A 20,099-nucleotide genomic window follows, 5' to 3' on the forward strand; every position below is an offset into this window, starting at 1 on the left:
AAATTAGGAAATATATATAGGAAATAGTTTGACTTCTAAGAATTCCAAAGTTTGTGTGCATTATTTATTTATTTGAGCAAAGAGGACTTAGTAGTTGAGCTAATCTCATTTAGGCTGACAAAAAAAGCCTACTATTCAAGGGCGCCCATATAGGAGGCAAGGGGGGGGGGCTCAAGCCCCCCCCCCCTTTGAAATTAGAACTTTCTTACTTTTGGCACTTGTTTCTTTGCAAAAATGAAAAACATTTATTCTCCAGCCATTAATGAATAAGTTATTAAAAATGAAATATTTTAATGACTCTAATCTGTCCTGAAATCTGTTTCCATGGAGAAAATAACCTCTTAACCCATGGGGAAAATATCTGAGCCCCTCCTTACAATTTTGCATATGGGCTCCCTTGCTACTATTAGACACGAAAAGGATGGCTACCCACTTTTTGACGTTATTAGACAGGCACATGCGGTGGTACAAGTGATTGCATTTTTGCCTTTTATGTACTTAAAATAGGATTTTCTATAACTTTAAATGTTAACAATCTTTCTTTTTATTTTCAATTCATTCTAAATGTATGTAGTTATTACTCTAACTGTTAGTCTTCGTTTTAAGACTTCAGCTGTTTTATTCGTGTTTATTGTAAAATGAAATTTATTTCACCTACATAGGATGTTTCTCTACATAACTTTCTTCACCTTTTACTGTTAAGTTACATTTTGTAAACAGATTTTGTATAAATTTGTTTTGCGTTCCTTTCCTGTTATTTTTAATTCAGACAATGCAACTACTTCTTTGTATATACAGTAAAACCTGTAAAGTTGACCACCCTTGTAAGTTGTCCACCTGCCTATGTTGACCGCTTGTGTCAGGAACAGAATTAGTCCTATCTCATATAATGAAGGAAAACCTCTGTAACTTGACCACCTCTCTATCTTGACCACCTGTCTATCTTGACCACTAATGTACGCCAAATTTGGGTTGGAGTATTGTAAAAAACCCTTTGTAAGTTGACCACTTGGTTTATTTTTTAAAACTTTCTTCAGCAAATTATTTTACTATTATTATTTTATTTATTTATTTTTTTGATAGCTTTCCAAAGATGTTTTTAATGCTTTGATGACAGACTAGCATTTTACTAACTAAACAGCAGCATAAAGCTTATGCTGCTCTTTTTTCTCCAAACTTGTTTTTCATTTGTTCTTCTATTTGAGATAGCTTTTTGTACTCTGTTCAATAAAAATAGGTGTCAGTAGAAAAGTTCAAAGTCTTTTCTTTCAGTTGCAATACGTTATGGCAACACAGGAATTGTGCTAAAAAGAGCAGGCCCGGATCTATACATTTTAAGCCCCCTGCAGCAAAATATGTAGGGCCCCTCCCTAGTGGCCAGCAGCGTGTACTTGTAAAGTGAATTAGTCTTAGTGCTAGTTTTTTTCTATTTTTTCTTCAATTTCAAGGGCTGTTAGCCCCTTTAAGGACATGGGCCCCTTGCACTGGGGGTACGCAGATCTGGGCCTGCTAATGAGTAAAGTTACATGTTTCTGGTGCAAGGAATAAAGAGATAGGATATTTTAATTTTGCCTTTATGGACTGGGAGAGTCGCGCTTATTGCTCTTTGTGCTTTAAATTGTACAAAAAAAACTTGAAAAAAAAAGTTAGTTGAACTTGAAATTAATAAAAAGTATGAAATATTATATTAAAATTAATTGAAAATGGAGAAAGTCAGAGAAAATTAGCCGGCACAAATGGAATTTCTAAAACTACAGTGTCTAATATAGTTAAACAAGGAAAAAATAACAAAATTATTTAAATAGTATTTTTAATTATTGTTTCACTTTCAATAATGTTAAACAATGAAAGTGAGTTGAACAAGAAGAATAAGGGTGAATTACTCAAAAAATGAATACATGGTGCAAGAAATGACGAAAAATTTAAAAAAATCATTACAGCCCTTTATAAGTCGACCACCTGTCTAAGTTGACTACCAAAGTACTGCACCATGAGTGGTCAACTTACACAGGTTTCACTGTAGTAAAAATACATTATAGTAGTCTTTGATAGAAATGTGTTTTTTAGCCTACTTTCCCAGTAAAAGTCAGAGAAAGACGAAAAAAGCATGAAAGAAGGCTCAATGCATCTTGAAAATATTACAAAAAACAAAAAAAAAGTCAAAAATACAAATAATAATTAAATAAATATCGAAAAATTAAAAATTGGAAAGTAGGGATTTGAGATTGGGAAAAATATCTATCCCCCCCCCCCCCCCCCCCCGACAACTTTTGAGTGAATAGTCCGATTCGAACAAATTTTTTTTGTTCAAAAGATCTCGGCGAGGACACCTCATTCCTGTATTTCATTTTTTGATTTGAACTATTTTTTGTTCAATTTTGAACAGTTCAAAAAAACGCAACATTAGCGCCTACAGGGAAATTCAAGGCAATTCCGAACTGTGAGGCGAATTTTCTTCAAACTTTGTAGGAAAAAGCTTTTGATGTAAAACTTATATAGAAAATATCTTTTTGATTCGAAGCAATTTCCGTTCAATTTTGAACTGTTCAAATCCCTTAACATTAGCGCCTACGCGGAAACTGAAAGTCAATGCAGATTCCGTACTTGAAAAGGCGGATTTATTTCAAAAAATTTTATTGGAAATAGCTCTTGACACAAAACTCCAGACTCCGAATCCAACTACTGTGCCCGACAATTAATCGGACTCCGACTCCCCGACTTTGACTCTGATTTCGTAGCTTTGGCAAAAGTTTATACACGGAGGACAAATGACCGACTCCAATTCTTGGATATTCGACTCCAACTCCTTTATCCCAAAATGAGATTGATTCCAACTCCGAAGCTATGGTTTTAACTGTGAAATAATTATTGTTAATATGACTTGTTTTTATTTTCACTCTAAATAGTCCAGTTGCATACTTAGGGTAAAAGACCCTCCGTGGGAAATTTCGTGAGGAAATTGTGAGACCAATTCTAATGCATTCCTCGTGGCCTATATAACTATGCCTCAATGTATGTTTTGCTTGAATTTGTGTCAGACAGCCTGTGTGACGTCATTAATCCAAGATGGCGGCTGCACTAGATATTGATGAAAATTTTCGGTTTTGACTCATTTTTAAGGCATATTATGAAATGTTTTCAACTTTTATTACGTATTTAATATTTTAATACTATTATATTTCAAATTTAAAAACAAATTATCTGCATAAAATAAATTATTTATTTTGTTATTTTTGATTTTCGATACAGATTTTATGAACTTTTTTAGTAAACAATAGCAGTTAAAAATATTTTGGAAAGCTTGCACGATAAAAATCAAATTTATTATCCCAAAAAATCTGTAAAATTATTTGCATATACGTGTTTTTGGGGTTATAAAAAGCATTTTTTTTTTAAATGTAGAACAAATTTACAACTTCCGTTACTTAATATCGGAAGCAATGACAATTTTATTATTTACATTTTTTTTGCTCTAAGTAATGAGTAAATTATTTAAACTCTGATTTTAATTCAAAAATATAGATTTAAAAGTAAACAAACAGGTCTTACTTAAAGTGTCATCAATATTGCTTTATTGGATGTGCTTTTCACATAAGTCCTCATCACCTCCACACATGCAAAGTTCAGTGCATGCAATGTTTTAAGATTTGCATTTGCATGAAACAATGCATTTGCCCTTTACGCAGCTGCATCGAACTAATTTCAAGATGGATTCAGGTGCACAAGGAAGTACACATAACTGAAGCATAGAAGTTGTCTTGCTTTTTCCCATCCGAAGTCTAACGGTGATGGTGAATTCGGGTGCTGCTGATCAGCAACACGCCACTCTAATACCTGATAATGCGCTCTTAAATTATATGGAGACAAAGATGCTCTTGTAGGAGGCAAAATTTCATTTTGAGCCTACTGCTTGGAAAACATGAACCAACGAAATTCTCCAATATCTGAAATCTTGGTCAGCGGCATATACAAGGAGCAAATAAATCCTTCAATAGCAGCTTTATCATTTGCATTAAATTCTTCGGTTGACCCCAGACGACTCAGAGTATCAAGAGTATTTTTGTCTGCCGTCTTAAATTTTTTTCAAAAAGATGGTTTCCCTTCTTAGCAAGTGCACCTGTTGTATCACATCCTGATAGAGCATGGAGTCCTAATATTCTTTTAGTTTTTTCTGGTCCTAATGCTGTCATAATGCCTTTAATATCTCTCTTTTTCTGTTTTCTTCTCTTTTAATACTTCCACTAATGTGAAAAAATTTTCTTACTTGTCTTCGCAATTTTATAGGACATTATTTCAGTCAGGGATTAAGGTAATGTCGAAAGGTGTGGTAAGAGAAAGTGGACTTTGTCTATCCGAGTCTTTTTTCTGTTGATAAAGTATCATTACAATGCCATGCAAAGTACCCTTCGAAAGTCAATCTTATCTGCAGCCACAAAATAAAAATCTTGCCTTTTTCAAATCAGGAGGAATATACATCCATGCGCCTTATTAACCCATTTGTTATATATGTTTCCAAACGTAGAACTTTAGCATAATCAATCGAAACACCTAGTTTATGAAAAAAATCAATTATATATTTGCTTTGGGTAACCGAGTATATAGTAAGGCCAACACCAACTTGCAAAGGCATATCTCGGGTGTGTCGATGAACAGTTTCTTTTGAAGCTTGGTACGGAGACAGTATTTTATACAGAAATATGTGTGACAGTCTTTTAGCTTTATTCAGCACGATATTGTCCTGCACCTCAGAAATAGAATTAATTTCGAATTTTCTGTTTATCGCCACCAATGATTTTCTTACACCGCCTTTCCGAGGCAGAAAAACCACTTATTTTTGTCACCAACGACAATTTTGGATCTTGTTGTGTGTGGCCTACAACATTGTCTTCATGAATGGAAGTAGAACAATATAGTTTATTCTTATCCATTTCGTGGAATCTCTTACTTCTATTCATGCTTGCTTTATGAGTGCACTTCTCTTAGCATCGTGCATGCCATGATGCGGTTTCTTCTTCAATTCTTCTACGGTCACATTCGCTAATCGTTCAGTAAGTAATGTATATACTCTTTGTCATTCCATTCTACTCTCTTCTTGATACATTCTAACACTTTATCATAACCAATGGGTTTAACTAATGGGCACTTCTTCTTAATCTGACAAAAAATACATAGTTTATAATTAATTTGTAGCCTTGCTTTTTTTGAAGATTGAGGCAAAAAAACTTGTAAATGAGTTTCTGGGAGAGAAGACATCGTAAATAAAATAGCAGTGATAAGTTAAGGAAAAAAATAACCGTATTTGAAGATTTGCAGACTATTCACCAACGAACCGACAAATAATACTTTCTCTACGCAGAAGCTTTCTCTTCTACTCTCCCTACAAATTCCTTAAGAGCAACCCCAATGTACGATATTCATATTCAGTCAAAGAGTTTAGCGGGTCAGGGGGTATACAGGTTATTAGAATTCTGTCAAACGATTATACAGTCAAACCTCGTTAAAACGAACTCAAAGGGACCTTCAAAGTGAATCTGTCTCAACAGTAGCTCGTTTTATCCGAAAAACAATAGTGTTAGGTGTGTTAAGTGATTTTCAACAGAAGGACGGGGATCGCAAATGTAGTTCGCTTTAACAGTAGTTTGTTATAATCGTGTTCGAATTAACTAGGTTCGGCTGTACTAATGTTTAGTGATCTTAGCCTTAAAATTAAAAGTATTTTTAACTGCGAATGTTCACCCGAGGTACTTTTAAAACAGCTAATTCTGAGAGCCAAAGTGAAAAAAGAAGATTTATCCGAATTTTTTAAAAAATGGATTAATAAACAAAAAAATTTAAATATTTTGCTTTTAATTTATAATAAGAAGATGAATTGAATATTAATTAAGAAAATTCACCAGAAAATTATCACAAAATACCCAAAAATTAACTCATAATTGCAAAAACTCTTAAAAGCCGCCATCTTGGATTGATGACGTCATACAGGTCGTCTGACACAAATTCAAGCAAAACACCCGGTGAGGCATAGTTACACAGACCATAAGGAATATATTAAAGTTGGTCTCACAATTTCCTCACGAAATTTCCCACGGAATGTAGTATGCCCCCCTACTAAAAGTTTTAACTTAGGTATTCAGTTTTCAGCGGATAAACTCGAAGTCCTTTAAGTTTCTATATAAAGATATGTGCAGATGATTTTTTTCTTGACAGTGAAAATTATTTAAGTTGACATTTTATTGTTTTTATTTATTTTGGTAAGTGCATTAAGTGATTTAAAAAATTATTTTTGGCAACAGTGGAAAAAGATGATTTTTTTTACATGATGTATTTATTTTAATGAGCTTATTAATTTTAATTATTATTTTTTCATTTTGAAAGCTGTTAAAGAATTTTTTTTAATGGAAAAAAGTGTATTAGCTGCTTTGTTTAAAAGGTGCTGCTATTTTATTTGTTCGTTTATTTGCTTTTACGCATCTAATTTGTTAGATGAGTGAGGAATATTTTATTCCTAGAAATCAGCTAATTAAAAAACTATGTTTGAAACAATTTGCGATTTTAGCTTCTTTTGAGAATATTGATTAGGTACTAGAAAGCAGCATGGGCATACGGGAAAGCAGGCTCATTTAGTTCTTGACGGAAGTTCTTGTTCTTTTCTGTTTAGTTTCAGTCAGTATGCATGCGTTTCTTCCCCTCTTCTTTTTTGAAACCATGCATGTTATTATCTTTTTCATTTGAATGTTATGAATTTACCAACGTTTAATGAAATAATTTAATTGTATCCCACATAGAATGGACTGCAATTCGCCGTCGCCTCCACGACACTTTTGTTACATTGGCGGCTCAATTACAGTCTGTTCACCAAGAAGTACAGGTAAATGTCCTTTTTTGTTGATGTGAGCGTGTCTTTTTTTAACAATGCAAAAAGTGAATTTCTCACAAAAATTAATTTATTTAACTTTGATTAAGATAAAATGTTTAATTTTTACTTGTTAATATTAAATAGATAGAAACTCATATAATAATTTGACTTTTCTGTCATAAACTATAATTTTCCTAATGTTTTAATACTTCAATGTAGAAAATGTTTTGATTGTGGTGCTAATTATTTTTAATTTAGAGTTATATTTATTATACACACATATTCAACTTTTATTTGATCAGGTTGATATATGTATAAAGCTAAATAATAAATAATTGCATTGTTTAAGGTTTCTCATTGCAACGTATTTAAAAATGTAATGCTTTTAAAAAATAAACTTCCTATTTCTGTCATATTGCAAGCAAAATGTATGCCACTGTTGCTATTGTCCGTTTTTCACAAGAGGGCGCTTGGCTCCTCCCTTGTCACGTGGTATCCGATCAGGGGCGTAGCTAAGGGGGGGGGTTGGGGACAAACCCCCCCCCCCCCAAAAAGTTAGTCTCAAAAAAAAAAAGAGAAAAAGAAGAGAGAAGAGAAAGAAAAAAAAGAAGAAAAGGAAAAAATTCCAAGCGATTATATATATATATATATATATATATATATATATATATATATATATAAAATATATATATATATATATATATATATATATATATATATATATATATATATATATATATATATATAAAAGAAGTAACCCCCCCCCCCCCCGAAAGTCGGGTCTAGCTACGCCACTGTATCCGATGTTTCTATTTCGCTGTTTTCTGCTGAAGGTATATTCAGATCATAGCATTTTGTTGTAAAAGCAGCAGTTTTTAAAATGTAAGAATAACTAAAATGAAAACAAACAAGTGAAGCAAGTGATGTAAAGGAAGCTAAGACTTTTTTGCACATTAAAATGCACACCCAAGTTAAGGCTGTCTGGTTGTCTCCTTTAGAAGCGCGTGAATTGTGTTCCAATCAGTCCTGCGTAAAATTGAACTTTGTATTCGAGGGTGTTTGGCAAAGTGCCTTCTCCTGAAAAACGGACAATATAGTAATGCTAAGTTGTTTTTGGAATTAGAAGTTTATCACCTTTAGATACAGCTGACTTAATAGCAAATTTTATCGAATCCCTTAGATATCTATCACTGTATTAAAATTTTACTTTAATTATGATCTAATTTATCAAAGTTGACTACATTTTCATGCATATTGTTATTTGCAATTTTAGTATCAAAAGGCTACTTTGTCCTTTAATTGGTAACTTTGTTTGGTTTTTTGTTCATTGCATAAATGAACGAATTTAGAAAATTCCACTCTACAGTACTCCTGTTTGATAATGACAAAATGAAATAATTAAAAAGCTTTGTTACTTATTTTACTTTGTTCCTTGATAATTCAACGAGTGTTGTTTAGGTGATGAATAGAATATCAAGTCTGCTAAGAGAATACAAAATTGATATTTGCATACAAGTGCACAAACAAAAGATGTTTTGCTTTTATTTTGTACATTTTTCTTTTTTTTTTTATTTAAATCATTTTCTTTCACTGTCCTGCCCCTTTCTCTTTTTTTTTCTTATCAATTTCAAAATATTTTGTAAAACATTTTCATACAAACATATGCAAAGAAAGATTTGCATATGCTTTAGTTATTTATTTTTTACATGCAATATTTCTTATGACATTTTACATTTATTCAGGTTTGCAAAGAACATCTGATGAATAGTCAAAAGCTGAACCACAGTGATGTTAGAAACTTGTATGAAAATTTACTGCGAGAAACGGTCAGGGACAGTATTCCTCAAAAATACTTGCCTGCTGATGTGACTTATGGGCCATCTCCATTTGCAGCTTTGCAAAGTGCGGTTGGGAAAGCAATAAAAGGATTCAGCCGTTCACAGCAACTCCCTGGTAACTACTTTGAATATTAAATGAACAACGATTTCAATTTACGTTTCAATTATGTTTTACAATGATAATAGGTATTTTGTGTTATACCTATAATATTATAGGGGGTTCCCATCAGAGGAAAAAATGTTGGTTAGAAAATCTCACTCTTTTGTTGAAACTAGAGTGATTTTTAAAAATTGAGATTAAAAAAAAAATCTTTTTATTCAATTTAGCAGACGTGACATTATCTTGAGAAAGTCTTTAGTCGAAACATGTTTCAAGTGAGATTTTTTTCTAAAAGCATGATTCTTCCAATCTCGCTCTCTATTGGGAATCCTGTAATAGGTATTTATTTTACTTATTTGAAAAAGCATTTGTTCAGCAATTTCAATGTTGAATAATATTTTGTGTTATCAACATTGCATTTGGAAATACAATATTCATTATGATAATTGTTTCTAACTTTTTTGTTTGACTTGCTTAAAAGCAGCATAAAAATATACTGGTATTTATTTTACATTATTTCTTGAAGATTTGCGATACTGTTCTACTTATTTGTTGGTTGGAGTCATAAAATTCCTTAGTATGATAGTTTAATCTTCAACAAAGGTTTTGAGACTTGTTGCAATGCATTTCCGGGTTCTCCTTAGAGATGAATAGAATTGTGCAAGATATTTTTCTTGTGCCTGTTCCTTTTTTGGGGCCGGGCCCAGAGTTATGGGAACCATCATAGTAAATCCATCTTCTGGCTTTTGCTGGAATTCCAGCTTTTTCTGTTGGTTTTAAAAATATTTCCTCGTTTTTTGCTATTTTCAGGCCTTATAACGCTCCAATTTTTCTTTAAAATCTGAAAACATTCTGATTTTCCTTAATTTTTGGTTCCCCAATTTCTCATTCTTTCTATTTCCCCCCTCGAATCTTTATTCTACATCACATCTGCCAAAAACTTATGTTAGGGAAACATGCCAACGACATCAAACTTGTGCTTCGCCAAAAGTGGCATGTCTTGTTTGAGATTTCAATCTCTTTGCCTCCTGCAAATATTTCAATCATTTTTAATGTTAGAATGTTTTTCACTATATGCTACCTTACATCAATTATTTCAATAATATTTTTATTTCTTAAATTTATTTTGAAACAATGCAAAAGTTAATTTTAAAAAAATGAAAAATGGGGTCCAACTCCCACAGTCTCGGAATTTAATGAAACTTGGCATGGTTACTATTTTTATGTATGTAAGAAAGTGTACAAAATGTTTGGTGAATCTCAAATTGTTTAGGCTTTACAGCCTGTAAAAATGTTTGGAATTTCATGATTAAAGAACAATATATTGTGTGCATTAATTGCTGCCAAATTATTTCAAACATAATTAGTATGGGGGAAAAATGTATTACCATTGAAACTGGGTTCATTTTTGTTGAATTTTTAATTATCATGGATTTCAAGGGTTATTTTGATGCAGTTTTAGATATCACCTTTTTCCTGCATTTTAAGGTTTTATTTTTTTTAGATTTCCTCCTTTTTGCTCTCTGACCACTTTCATCCCTGATCACTTAGAAAATAAGTATGAAGTTGCGTATTAAGTCCTTTTATTTACTTAAAAAGGAATTCACCGTCTTCTTATTTATAAATTTTCTGTCTTGCTGAGAAAATTTTGCAATCTTCAGCCGTGTTTAGAAGACTAGGCCCTCGTTTTTTGTTGCTTATGAATGAAAATGAAGTTGTAGTATAAAACCTCATTGCAGATATTGTACTTTACATTCTTCAGATATCAGCTAGACTTAATATGGTACCAAAAAAATTGCTCGGCCATTTTGTAGGGAATGACTTTGTGTGTATTGGGATTAAACCTCAGAATCGGAACATAATTAAAGAGAGTGGTATTTTAGTTATGACTAAAAATATGCAAGCTGCTTAAAACAGACCTTTTGCAAAGGCAAAAAGTTGACAATGGATGGGCTGAAAAAAAATTGCATTCTATTGTTTTAACAAGTTATCACTTTTTGTGTGTACTTAATGACTGTGTAATTGCCATTAAAGTTTTAAAATAAATATTATTTTCTTTTTAGGTTTTGCAGGATCAATGCAACCATCTTTCATATCAAGTCGAGTAATATCCTCAACGTCTTTCAAACCACTAGGTAAATAGTGGTAAGAGTTATACTTTTGATCATGTTTTGCTTGACAAGGCACTTAATCTTTCTTTGATTCAGAATTACATTTTATTCAAATATCAGGGATACAAAATCTTAGTTTTTAAAAAATCAAACAGCAAAATGATATTTGTTGCATACATTCATACACCGTTTGTTTTTAGAAAGTGCTAATTTTTTTTTTCAAGGGTTCTTAAATGCATTAAATTTCACTTCACGGTGCTTTAAAGTGCTTAATTTGTATTAATTGTATAAAAGCAAGATTCTGTTAAATTTCAAAAATAAAATGAATTTATCACTTTGTTTGGGTATGCAAATTTAAGTTTTAAAACCTTATTTCAAACTTAATTTTACAACGAGTTAGTACTAGGTAAGCAGCTTAACGTCAATAGTTATATTTTTTTTCTCAAAAATATAGGCTATTTAGTAGATTTAATTATTTGATCACACAAAAATAATAATTAAACTGTTTGCAGCCATTTTTTCAATGAATATTTTGAATTAAACAGACTTATAGAAATGTATGTAACTTGATTAAGTATTTTATGATGTTTCATTCAATAATGAATTGCCGAAACTTTTAAATAAGCTTCAAGTATCCTGTAATTGTCTTTATTTAGTTTCTTAAGTTTGTGACAATAATACAGATAGTTTCTAAATGAATATCAGGATTTTCACGCTTTGTAGTTTTTGTTATGTAAAACAAATCATAATACATTAATTAAAGGAACAACCCAAACAGTTATTCGTACAAGTTTACAAGTGCTTAATGTCAGCACCGTCCTGCGGCATGCATCAAGTCGATTATCTAGTTATTCTAAAACGTTGTTTGGTGTTTGACTGTTACCTCAATCCTGTTATGTTGGGTAGATAATATGGTAGTGAAGGCTCACAAAATCCTTTATGAACCTCCACAGATAGAAATCATATGGCGTGTGATTTCTACCTGCAGGGGTTCATAAAGGATACTATTCATGTGCTTTCTCTACCAACTGACAACAGGATTGTGGTAGCTGTTGCGACAATTCTCCCCAAACACTAAACAATTGAGCTATCAACTTGGTGTGTGATAAAAGACGCTCAACTTGAGCACTTGTAAGCTTGTGTATTTAACTATTCGAGATGCTCTTTCATTTCATGTATTAATTGAATCATTCCATGTCGAAGGATCTAATAGTTTTACAGATGTGTAGAGGTGCCTCTAAACTATCCTATGCACTTTTTCAGCTTCCGAGATCAAAAATCTGGGGATCTAGGATCTCCCACACAAAATGATTCAAAATGGCAAATCAGCTTTTTGTGACAAATTTCCATGTTTGAGATAAGGTTTCAGAAACTTTTATCACATTGAAGCTAGAAGTTATGGGAGTTTTAAGAATGTTTGGCTGTTGATATGTTCTAAGTATTTTTGGGAGATTGAACTCATTAGATTTTGTATGTAGAACGTAAGTAAACTTGTGAAAAATCGCGGTGGAGAAATTTTTTTTCCAGGTTTAAGGTTGTGTCACAATCTGAACAAAAATAATTCAAAGGCTCATAATTCATGATTCTATTTTTTAAATACTTGTTTTTAATAGGTTTCAGTAGCGGAGCTTAAATATTTATTTTCTAAACAATATTGTCATCCTAAGTGGCTATTGAAACTACTCAAATGAAAAACAGCCTATTTTCAAAGCTCTAGCTCAAGTTTGTCATCTTGCATCTTCTTTTCACTAAGACCATTTTTTAAAAATCAAAATAAGTTTTTCTTCGACATTGTTCTATCAGATAAGACGAAGAAAGGAGTTTTAAATTCTGTTTGTCGTAAAAATCCCATGTTTAAGTTAAGGTTGCTGAAAATTTTGTCACACTGGGTGCCTGAAATTTTAGGAGCTCAAAGTACTTTTGATTGTTAATGGGTTCTAGTATTTTTGTGAGTTTGAGTTCATTACTTTTAGTGTAGCACGCATGCAAAGTCTTGACAAAACGCAGTGGGGAAACTATTTCCTGAATTTTAGACTCATTTATTCTGATCAAATACAATTCAAAAGTAACTTGTAATTCTGTTGTTAATATATATGTTTTTACTGGGTTGCAGTTGTAGATAGTAAATATTGATTTTCTAAAAGATATTGTCATCCAAAGTGTCAATCAAAATTGTTCAAGTGAAAAATAGCCTATTTTCAAAGCGCCGTAACTCAAGTTTGTTGCGTTACATCTTCTTTTCGTTAGTACCACTACAAAGAAAAAATTGTTTCCTTTAAAGGTTTTTATTTGGATGGTGTTCTTTGAAATATGGATGAAAAAAAACTAGCTTGAAATACTACCCGTCGTTCACAAGAAAAGCTTGTTCTACAATGTATAACAGATAGTGATTGCCATGGAAATCAGTTCTTTGTAATTTTGCAACTATTATTAGTCAAAAATATTTTTTATTCTTCTTTTAAAATGTAAGTTAGAAAATTAAATATATGTGAAACAAAAAAACATATTGTTCTGTTTGATGTATCAGTCTGTTTCCAGAACATGATATTTTTCTGTTTCTGCCATATTTCATTTGCAAACTAATTTTTTTAAAAGAGAAATAAAAACTATTTCTGACTAATAACAGGTGCAAAAGCACTATGAACTGCATTGTAGAGCAAGGTTTTCTTGTGAACAACATATGAGGCAGTGAGAAGCAAAGGGATGCAAGTTGACGTTTTGAAATTTTGAGTAAAATGCGTATAAAGATTACATCCTAGGTAAGCTTTCATAGATTTTTTTCCCCTAAATCATGCTGTACAGCAGCAACTACCGGGGCTACTAGTACTATCTCTTGCCCCAAGACAGAGGAGGGGTTAACCTACCATTTGTACTGGTTATCTCCAAATTTTTAATTATGCCACTTGATCCCTTTGCTTCTCAATACCTCATTTAATATTTTAAGCTCATTCTATCATGCTTATCTGAAAGAACACCGTCAGAAAAAAAAAACAACTTTTATAGGAAAAAATCTTTTTTTTCTATTTGTATCAATGATAAGAAGATGCAAGGTAACAAAATTGAGCTACAGTGCATTGAAAATAGGCTATTTTTCATGTGGCCGGTTTTAATAGCCATTTTGGATGACAATATCTTTTAGGAAATCAATATTTACACTCTGCAACTTTTACCCATTGAACCCCCTTTTGACAACAGAGTTACTAAGTACGAGGCGTATTTTTAAAGTAAGTTCCGTTTTGAAATAAAAAAAGAACGAGTACAGATAGAGTAAAGAAATTTATTGCACAAAAATATACCACCCTTACTCTATTTTTCGACATTGCTCCCGTGATTTTCCGAGCTTTTGTCATAGCGTGGTACAGGTTTTTGTATACCTATTCGTACAAAGTTGCCGCCCGTGTAGTCAACCATGAGGACTCAGGGCTTTGGCTGGGACATTTTTGAACATCCTCTGGTCTGCCCCCACCTATCTCGCAGCATTTTTCATTTGTTTCGGCATCTGAAGTCTTTCTTAGGTGGTCTGTGGCACAACAGCAATAATGAACTCAGAGAACATGTTATCCCATGGTTGACTACACAGGCGGCAACATTGTACGAATAGGTATACAAAAACCTGTACCACTCTATGACAAATGCTCGGAAAATCACGGGAACAATGTCGAAAAATAGCGTGAGGGTGGTAGATTTTTGTGCAATAAATTTCTTTGCTCTATCTGTACTCATTCTTTTTTATTTCAAAATGGAACTTACTTTAAAAACACGCCTCGTACAAGCTTTTGAATTGTTTTTGTTCAGAATTGATGATGTTCTAAAATCCAGGAAAAAATTTCTCCATCACGTTTTGCCAAGACTTTGCACTCATGCTACACAAAAGTAATTCGCAAAAATACTAGAACGTATTGACAACCAAAAGAACTTTAAGCCCCTAAACTTTCTGGCTTCCAGTGTGATAAAATTTCCGGCAACCTTAGCTTAAACATAGTAATTCGTAATGACAGACAGAAATTCGAGCTCATTTTTTCATATCTGAAAGAACACCATCAGAAAAAACTTATTTTGATTGGGAAAAATCTGTTGTTTCTCATGACCTTTACAAAAATATGAGGTGACAAACTTGAGCTACAGTGCTTTGAAAATAGACTATTTTTCACTTGAGCAGTTTTGTTTTCCACTTTGGACGAGTATATCTTTTAGGGAATTAATATTTAAGCTCTGCTACTGTAACCCAATAAAAACAAGCATATTGACAATAGAATTACAATCCTTTTTTTGTTCAAAATTTAAGATAACCTAAAATCCAGAAATTTTTTTCCACTGTTTCTTTTCACGAGTATACATGCATACTGCACAAAATCTACTAAGCCTAACTCACAAAAATACTTGGATGTATTAACAGCCAAACATACTTTAAGCTCCCAAAATTTCTTGCTGCCAGAGAGATAAGTTTCTGCAATCTTAGCCCAAACATGGCAATTGGTCACAAAAAGCCAATTCACCATGTCAGAAGACTTTTTTGGGAGTTTGTAGATTCTCACGAATCAAATCTTGAGAGCTGAAAATTTGCATATGTTAGTTTCAAAGGCATCTCTACACCTCTATAAAATTTCAACCAATTCGAAGGTGGTCGAGTGGGAACGATTAGAAAATTGGTCAGTTGATATACAGTGAAACCTCCGAATAGCGGACAGTCAAGGGACTAGAAGTTTTGTCCATTATTGGGAGGTGTCCGCTATTAGGGGGAACTACTTAATTTACCTTTTTCAAAGTGGGCTGTTGTTCCCTTTGTAGAACACAATCGAAACAATTGCGAAAGGTTTACTACATTTTACATCAAGTGTAATTAATCTGTTTTTTCTTAAAGGTATACTGACAGCACACACTTGTCTTAAAAAGCATTTAATCAATTAAAGTAATCAGTTAAAACAGTTTGACATCTCTTTTTTGCATTACCAACGGCGGCGATTCGGCGGAGCAACCCCTTTCCCCCCCCTAAAAAACTTTTTATGGTTAATTTATTTATTTTATCTCGAGTATCACTATTGCATGATTGACAGTTTTCAATTTGTCCTTGAATATGGGCAAATCTTTTTCATGTCTAAAAATTAAACAACCCAACGAAACGAAACCACGGCGCTATAAAACAGACTACTACCGGCGCCAGTCTGCTCAATTGCATCTACCGAGAGCCCCAGTTAGAAAAAGCGCCCAGTTTCCTCTTTTTTATCTTAACTTTTGAATAATTATTGTGTACAAAATTCATTAAAATCTTAAGGAAAATGTATGTTAATTTTTAGACTGGCATCAGTTTTCACTCTGCTTCAATACTCTCAAAACTAACCGTTACAAAAATATGACTTTTTTTCCTTTTTCATTTTTTGCTGCCCACAAAAAGTACCATGCCTTTTAGTTCTTTTTTTTTTTCTGCCCCAACTTTTAAGCCCCAAATCGCTGCCTCTGCCCATTACCACCCTTTTAATTCCAAGAAACAGTGATAAGGAAATGACAGGTGGGGGGGGGGGATATCAGTTGTGGGAGGATGTAAAGCTTTGTAAGTAAGGCAAGCAGATACTAAGATATTCTGTGAAAAGAAAAAAAAAAACGGAAGTGCTACGATCGCAAGGGAAATTTTTTGTGAAATAACTGTCCGTTATTCAGAGTGAATTACATGGAATAGCCCATATTGAGGGACTGGGACTTGCGAAAATGTCCGTTAATTAGAGGTGTCCATTATTCGGGAGTGTCCGTTAAGGGAGGTTTCACTGTAGTAACGACTCATTTATGATTTTAAGTTTCACATAATAAATACTACAAAGAGTTATGAACCTCAACACTAATTTTGAATCACTCTGTATCTTTGTCTCTAACTAATGAAACATAATATTTTTGTCATACCTGTCACATCATAAAATGTTTTTAAAAGAGTTGAATAGGTTTTTGAAAAATGAAGAGGGGGGGGGGGGGAGTTACAAAAAAAGAGTAGGTTAACAAGAGCTGTGATGGTGTGTAGATTCTCCGTATCAATAAAAATAATCCAGAAGATGATCAGAGCTTTTAAAATTACTGTTTTGAGCTGAGTCAGTTTGATGACTGGGTTGAAGGAAGCATGTCATGAAACAAGAAGTGTGATAAAATTTTTGCATTGGGAGGTATCGAACCTCCCTCCTTACAGTCCCAACCTCGTACCAAGTGACTTCATCTCTTTGGACCTATAAGTAACACTTGGGAGAGCAGCTCAGAACTAATGCTGGGGTTCACCAGCCATCCCTATGTGGTTTCACATTTTTGACAATTTCTTCCATACTGGATCTCCAAGTGTTTTTTTAAAGCTCCAAACAGATTGAAGTCACTTAGTTCAAGGTCCGAACTATAAGAAGGGTTTTTAAAGCACAAACCTTATCACACTTCTTTTTTTAATTGCCGTGACACAGCCACTTTCTGACTGACATTTTGTCCTGTTAGTGGCCATGCAACTCGATCCACCGGTACCGTTTGAGAGCTCTGATCATCATCATCTTCAGTGTGATTTTTATACATACAGTGAATCTGCAACACAGTCAGAGTTCTTGTTATCTTGCTTTTTGAAACCCCTACATAGATTGATAAAGGTCATGACATAAAAAACTTGAGATATATCGCAAGACATACTACAAAGCATTAAAATAATTGCAATTTTTTTATTCAAATTACATTTGTGCAAGATTTTTACTAAAGATGTACCGAGTAGCACTTTGGGCGCGTAGCCGAGTACTCGGTACTCAGTACTCGAGTACCGAGTAGTGTAAAGCCGAGTACCGAGTACTCGGCTTTTCACTACTCGGCCGAGTACTGAGTTCCAATTATTTTTTAAGAAGAACCATTGATACACAGGTGAAGAATTTTGAACTCATTGGAATAGTAGTCTAATTCTTTGTTTTTAACATTGAACATTTATTATGTTATTTCCATCTTACGTGATGTAACTTTTAAATTTCAGTTTTATAGCCATAATAGATCAAGAACCAGTGAGCACCAGACAGAGACATCATAGTATAAATGCCAAAAAAATTTCTGCATAAGCAAATCACAACAGGTAAGAAAGGTTTGCTATTATTTAAACTGAGTTGTGCTGACTTTGGGTGGAAACTGACAGCAAAAATTGAATCAAAAACGAATCTCATTGAGGCATTCCATTTCAAGTGATCTCAATGTCTCCAATCGACCATCTCCGATTTAAACAAAATTTTATGGGGGTGCAGGTGAGACTTTGAAACTATCCTCTACAACTATTTAGCTTCCAAAACCCTAATCCCGAGGACGTTGGATCAATAAAAGAAAAGGGCTCGAAAATGGCGGATTAGCTTCGTGAAAGGAATTGCCATGTTCAGGCAAGTCGGAGGCCATTTTGGAGCCCACTTTTTAAATTCTGTTTGAGATATCCTAGATCCTTATGATTTGTGTCTTGGAAGCTGGAAATTTGCATAGTTTAGTTTCAAAGACATGTTTGCACTTCTCTAAAACTTCAGAGATGGTTGGATAGGCACCACCAGGTCACGTGCCATGGAATGAACCAATGTTTAATTTTTGCAGCAATTTTACGCACCTTTGCTACTAATTTTTTCCCGAACCCAGCGTGGCTCAGCTGAAATGACAGCAAACCGTTTTTACCTGCTATAGTGTGTTTACGCAGAAAAATTTGGCCCTTTATACTATGACGTAGGTCTGGCACTCATGGTCTCTTATGTATATTTTAGACAATTAGAGATTTTTAAGTTGGCAGATTTGGGAGGGTTGACTGTGTAGTTAATAATTTACCTGTGTGCTTTGCAAATTTCCTTTGCTTGGATTGATTTTGCATCGCAGGTCCTTCCGGAGTGCCTTCCTTGAGTGGATCTAGTTTTGGCGATTCCTTAGGTCTTGTCGGCGTCAATGCTGCCTCATCTGCCTTTGGTACCTCACTGGACAGTCAGAAGCCTTTTCAATTGCAGAAACCCCCTGCAGGGAACAAAAGAGGCAAGCGGTGGACGAGCACGTGAAGAGCCCAACTACATAACTTATTTTGCTTTATATATTTAGCTGTAAATTCCTGTAATAAAGTATTTTATTCTATATCAGTGTTTCCTTTCTTTTGTTTTGTTGGAGGTGTTTGTGGGTAAAATCTCTAGGTCTCAACCCGAAGGACTCTGGGAAAAGACAACCAAGGCCAAGCATAAAATACAATGCACAGTAAAGTTAAGAATGGGGGTAGTTTTATTTCATATGTATATAAATAATTAACAGTCCGTGAAACACAAGTTTGGGATAATTTATTAGAAAAACTTCGTTGTGTTGAATTTTTTTTTAAAAAACCCCCAGAAAATCTTGTATTTATTACTAATATTATAAAGAGAGAGGGCGGAATTTTGTGTGTTTATATGTTCGAGGTAATCTCCGGAACCTCTGCACCTATTTGAAAAATTCCTTCACTATATGAAAAGTGCTTTCTTACTGAGTGACATAGGCTATAATTCGAAAAAACCCGATAAATATTTCTTTTTTTTATTCCAATTTAGGCCCAAATTTAATATTATATATTGTTGAAAAGGTTAGAATTTTCCGCGTTCTAAACAGTTTGTTTCAATGCTCTCACTTAATTACGGTGGGAGTAATTTGCGAATTTAATCAAGAACTTTTTTAGGCTTAGCTGAAATTTAGGCAGTACTTTCATCATTAATTCTATCAATAAAAAGTGAAGGAATTGTCCCACAGTTTTCTTTTTGACACCATCGGAAAAAGCGACATTTTTTACTCCAGATCTCTTGACCAATGGTTGGAAAACTTAGCTTCTATCTTCAAAGGAAAAAAAGTTACAAGCGTTTTTAAATCAAATTCGAAATATTTTGATTCAGGTTGTCAACCATTTTATTTTTGCGTTTCCACAGTTACGCTTTTTGAGTCCATTGTTTCTACCCTTATTTTGCATTTAATTTCTTAAACTTATTTCGTGTTCCCATGGTTACTCTTTTGAAATCCATCTTTTGCGTTTTAATTTCTTGAAAGTATTTTTATATCTGTCGTTATTGTTTGAAAGGGTAATTTTGCATGGTGTTTTTTTTTTCTTTTATTTAAGCCTGATTGTTGAATATATGTCACTTGACACAATTTTTATTCTCAAGGTAGACCGGGTAATGCAGCTCTTAATATATAAAGATTTGAAAGCCACTGTTAATGTGATTTTA

General features: G+C 33.3%; 1 protein-coding gene across 2 annotated transcripts in view; it reads left to right on the forward strand.

Annotated features, from left to right (window-relative positions):
* The window catches only part of LOC129220195 (nucleoporin p58/p45-like), a 63,551-nt gene extending 44,586 nt beyond the window's left edge, over window positions 1-18,965 (forward strand). Inside the window, exons 10-13 of one of the 2 annotated variants that reach the window (XM_054854557.1) lie at window positions 6,786-6,868; window positions 8,599-8,809; window positions 10,858-10,929; window positions 18,745-18,965. In XM_054854557.1, the coding sequence (XP_054710532.1) occupies window positions 6,786-6,868; window positions 8,599-8,809; window positions 10,858-10,929; window positions 18,745-18,917 (539 nt within the window). In that variant the 3' untranslated portion in view covers window positions 18,918-18,965. Of the gene's footprint in view, window positions 1-6,785; window positions 6,869-8,598; window positions 8,810-10,857; window positions 10,940-18,744 lie in introns of both variants that reach the window. The other variant, XM_054854558.1, reaches the window with a different exon arrangement.
* The last annotated feature ends 1,134 nt before the right edge of the window (window positions 18,966-20,099 follow it).

Source organism: Uloborus diversus, chromosome 4, assembly GCF_026930045.1.
Source record: "Uloborus diversus isolate 005 chromosome 4, Udiv.v.3.1, whole genome shotgun sequence".
Classification (NCBI taxonomy): Eukaryota; Metazoa; Arthropoda; class Arachnida; order Araneae; family Uloboridae; genus Uloborus; species Uloborus diversus.